The 4,642-nt window shown below is 46.4% G+C and overlaps 1 protein-coding gene across 1 annotated transcript; it reads right to left on the bottom strand.

Moving 5' to 3' along the window:
- Positions 1-1,067: 1,067 nt before the first annotated feature.
- On the bottom strand, positions 1,068-3,565 carry LOC145770971 (uncharacterized). Its single transcript, XM_082582710.1, has 2 exons — positions 2,755-3,565; positions 1,068-2,575 (listed from the first exon to the last, which is right to left on the bottom strand). Exons 1-2 carry the CDS (start codon positions 3,563-3,565, stop codon positions 1,068-1,070), a joined length of 2,319 nt encoding a protein of 772 aa, XP_082438836.1.
- Positions 3,566-4,642: the final 1,077 nt, after the last annotated feature.

Below are 4,642 nucleotides of genomic sequence, written 5' to 3'. Positions count from 1 at the left end.
CCTTTATCACTGCACGAGTGCCCAGGAGTGCCAATCCGAGGTGGGAGAACCAGTTGTTTGGGTTGGATTGAGCTCTGATGGCAGTTCTGAGTGTGCGATGCACCCTTTCAACTAATCCGTTGCAAGCAGGGTGGTAAGCAGTAGTTGTACGATGATCACACCCAAGGTATTGGCATAGCTCTTTCCACAGGAGAGAGGTGAATTGTCGACCACGGTCAGAGACCATGGTGACAGGGGCGCCAAAGCGTGATACCCAACCCCAGAGAAAGGCATCAGCACATGCACGTGCAGTAGGCCTAATGCTGGTCAACGGTAGGGCTTCGACCCAACGCGTGTGGCGGTCAATAACGGTGAGGAGATACGAATATCCGCTGGACTCAGGTAGTTCTCCAACGATATCAACATGGACATTCGCAAAACGTTTGTCAGGAGTAGGAAAATGAGTTAGAGGCGCCGAGACGTGCCGTTGAATTTTGGCGCGTTGACAAGATACACATGTCTTAACCCAAGCTTTAATGTCAGCCTTCATGTCAGGCCAAACGTAGCGTTGAGCAATAAGGCGTTGTGTTGATTTGATTTCTCCGTGGTTGAGGTTGTGCAGTTTGTCAAAAACTGTTTGGCGATACGTCGTCGGCAACAGGACTCTAAAGCGTCCAGTTGAGGTATCCCCCTCGATGGAGATGCCGTGTTCAGGTAGGAGTCGTTTTTCCAACGTAAGAGAGGTAGGACTCATACGAAAGTCAGCTAAGGAGGTGTCATCGTGTTGAGCAATGGCCAGGTCACAAAAGTCGAAGTTGATACCATCTTCATAAATGGCATTGACTGCAGCGCGACTGAGACAGTCTGCAACCAAGTTTTCACTACCCTTTAAGTAGCGAACATCAGTGGAGAACTCACTGACGTAGGCCAAGTAACGTAACTGTCGTGCTGTGGCTTTCGCCATCGTTGCGCTGAAAGCTGCAGCTAGCGGACGGTGATCTGTAAAGATTGTGAAATCACGTGACTCAAGGAAGTAGGAGAAATGTCGGACGGCGAGGTACATGGCTGTAAGCTCCCTATCAAAGACACTACTTCTGTTGAGCTGTATTAAAGAAACGAGAAAAAAACATGAGCGGCTTGGCTTCGCCATCGATGAGTTGTTGAACAACAGCGCCAGCGGCAGTATCTGACGCGTCTGTGACTAGTTGGATGGGAGCACCATGAACGGGGTGAGAGAGTAACGTGACTTTCGCGAGGCTCTGTTTCGCAGTCTCAAAAGCATGCTTCATGATGTCAGTCCAGATCAGAGGTTTCTTTGACGACTTACCAGGCGGTAAGGAAGTGTACAGAGGTTGAAGGATTTCCGCACAGTGTGGTATGAACATGCGGTAGAAGTTGAGCATACCCAGGAAACATCGTAATTGTCTTACGGTGGTGGGTAGAGGAAAGTTCAGGATAGCTGAGACTTTGCCAGGAAGCGGCCGTATGCCGCTCGAGTCGAGCTGGTGTCCTAGGAACTTCAGTTCGGGTACCGCAAAGGAACATTTTTCCTTGTTGAGGATGAGACCGTAGTGGTCAAGACGTTTGAACACCTGAGATAGGTGGCGTTTGTGCTCCTCTAAGTCTCGAGAATGGACGAGGACGTCGTCAATGTAACAATAGACATAGGGAAGACCCCGCAGCACTTCATCCATGAAGCGCTGAAACGTCTGTGCGGCACCCGAGAGACCCATAGCTGTACGTTTGAAGTTGTAACTCCCCATTGGAGTCACAAGGGTCGTCTTGTGACGATCCAGTTTTGCTATGGGTATCTGGTGGTAGCTCTTCACGAGATCCAGGCTGGAGAAGATAGTGGATCCAGAGAGGTGGTCTACAAAGTCGTGAAGATAGGGTATGCGGTAGGAGTCTTTCGTGGTTTGTTTGATTAGCAAGCGAAAATCACCCGTGATTCTGTACCGCCCATTTGGCTTGGGTACTAGGTGTACTGGTGTACCGTATGGAGAGTTCGCCGGTTCTATAATGTCCAAGTCAAGGAGCGTCTGCAGTTCCTTGCGGAGACCCTCCAGCTTTTCTGGAGATAGTCGTCGTGCCCGTTGGCACACAGGTGGACCATTGGTAGGAATATAGTGTTCCGTTGTGTGGCGAACTGGACGGTTGAAGTTCTCCAGCTCAAAAACAGAAGGAAACTCTTCCTCTAGGAAAGCTAGTTCAGCAGGAATCTGTGCCGTGCTCGCAGAAGGTGAACAGGCATCAGAATAGAGTTGAACTTCAGAAGCATCAGTAGGTGAAGTAGACAAATCCGTATCAGGAGCAAAGTCAGTACTCGATACACAGGGATCGGCTGGGGTCGTCTGTAGGAAACGGCCGTTAACAACGTCAGGTGTTAAACAAAAATGGCGTAAGAAATCCAGTCCAAGAATGGGAAAATCTACGTCTGCAATGCGGAACGTCCACTCAAATGTGCGGTCAAAACCAAGCGACAAAGTCAATGGTCTTTCGCCAAAAATGTTAACCGCAGTGTGATTAGCTGCGCGTAGACTGGATTGCGGTTCGGAAACGTCGGTATAACAACGCGGCAACAACGAAAAGGTCGATCCTGTATCAACACAAAAGTTAATGTCAGTAAGAGTGTCAAGAATCATGAAAAGAGCGGAATGTGTCGTAGGTCCTGCGGAGCCGAGGCTGCCCACTCGTCCATCCCTCGGCGTTATTCGTTTTTTGGCTTGCCTCTTGGGACCCAAGAGCAAGGTTTTTCACAGCGATGTGCCTTATTACCATATGTGAGGTGGTAATAGCATAAAACACGCCTTGAGTCATTGGACCTCGGTTTGGGTTTGAAGTCGGTGGAGTCCGAAATTTTCGGAGTAGAGGTACTCGGCTCCGAGCGCCTAAAATTCGCAGGCGAGCTTAGTGTAGACATCGAGGTTGTACATGAACGAGAGTCAGAAGAAGCAGTAATGGAGGTTTGGAGCTCCTCCAGGCGGTCCGCGAGTGAAGAAATGCGGTTCTCCAAGTGGAAGTTAATTTCTGGCTGTTTATTGGTATCTTGCGTGGGAGCAGAATTAGATGGCTCTCCCGCAGCAATGATGTCATCTGCTCGTTCGGCGAGCGTTTGAAGATCGTCACCCTTACAGATGGTTAAAAGTTGTCGCACTCCAGGAGGAAGACGGTCAAGAAAAACTATGCGAAGGAGAGGAAAAAAATTCTCAGGAACACGACCGTTTATAGCAACTAACTGACGTAAACGCTTTAAGAGCTCGGTCGGCTTAAGGCCTCGATCTTTGTTACCATGTAAGAACTCGTGAAGTCTCTCCTTAGAGGACTTCATATTCTCGGCAGTGATCAAAGTTTTAAAATTTTCATACGGTAAATCACAATGTACACAATTATCCAAAATTTCTGTCATATCAGCCAATTGCTTAGGATCAAGTTTTTGTACGATGCAATTGAACTTATCACGTGAGCTCATGTCAGGGTGCTGCATGAACGCAGATTCACACAGTGATAACCATAATTGCACATTGCTATCAGTAAACACAGGTAATTTAAGTTTTTTTGATACTGGTACGTTTGCCGACAAGTTCATAATATTTTGTGCAGCAGTGTGAAAAGCCTCTGTGGCGTTATTATTTGCCTTAGTATTAATGCTACGCACTACGAAGTACAGTAAGGTAGTTAAAAATGACGTCACAATAGCCAAAAGTGACACTACAATAACAATAAACTCCATGTTGGTTGAATTAGGCCAAGTTAAGTTACATAAAAAATTGTTGCAACGTTCCAAATCCAATCACGTCGAGGTCACCAATGTCGCCTTTTCGCTTATGGATGGGTTGGGGTCACCAGCTTAGCCCTTTGCTAAGCGCCACTCGGTCTACGAAGCAACTGTGATGGAAGTCGCTTCGGCGACGCGACCGTGTAACTGTATAACAATAACTGTGTAGCCTACTTATTACCGTGTTCACTGTTCACTGCGTCCAGTAGTTTATTCCACGTTACTGTACATCCAAAGGTTGAGGGTTGTATCTCCAATATATAATCATTACTTTGATACAAGATCCGAAATAAATCGATTATGCATTTAAACATATATCCAGTGCTTGACTGTAATAAGCGACCGTTAAGCAGACGTCCAAAACGAACTAACTTTCTTTTTCAAGTTTTAGAAATAAAAATGGCTTCTTACAAGAGAGGAGCGCATCTCTCATAACGAAGAAACAAACACTGCGCTCTCACTAAATCTAACGTCACATTCCAGAACTGTGGAAGAGAGGACCAATTACGTGCTACTACGAGCTTGTCTCCCCAGTGATGCACAAAACACATTATTATTTGGGTTCCATGGAGGGGAATACCGCGACAGGCGCAAGGTGTTGCTTAAAAAACGGCCACAACTTTTTTTGCCAAGGGTCCCTTGTTGGAGGAGAGTGATAATCCTAAACTAGAGGAATTAAGCTTTCCAACGATACCAAATTTGTTAAGGTCGCAATTTATTCCAGGCGGCCCTATATTTTCGCATTTTACGCTCAGACTATTTGTTGGTTTTGTTCCTGTTCACTATTTGTAAGTTTATCATTGTTGCTGTTGTTTTCCGACAAAGAAAAAAATCATGACTAGTCTCAACACAGTCAACTATTGGAAATATAAAAGCATTATGGGTACA

The sequence above is a fragment of the Aplidium turbinatum genome, chromosome 5 (genome assembly GCF_918807975.1).
Source record: "Aplidium turbinatum chromosome 5, kaAplTurb1.1, whole genome shotgun sequence".
NCBI lineage: Eukaryota > Metazoa > Chordata > Ascidiacea > Aplousobranchia > Polyclinidae > Aplidium > Aplidium turbinatum.
Note: the sequence above shows the minus strand (reverse complement) of the source record. Positions and strands in the feature narration are given on the sequence as shown.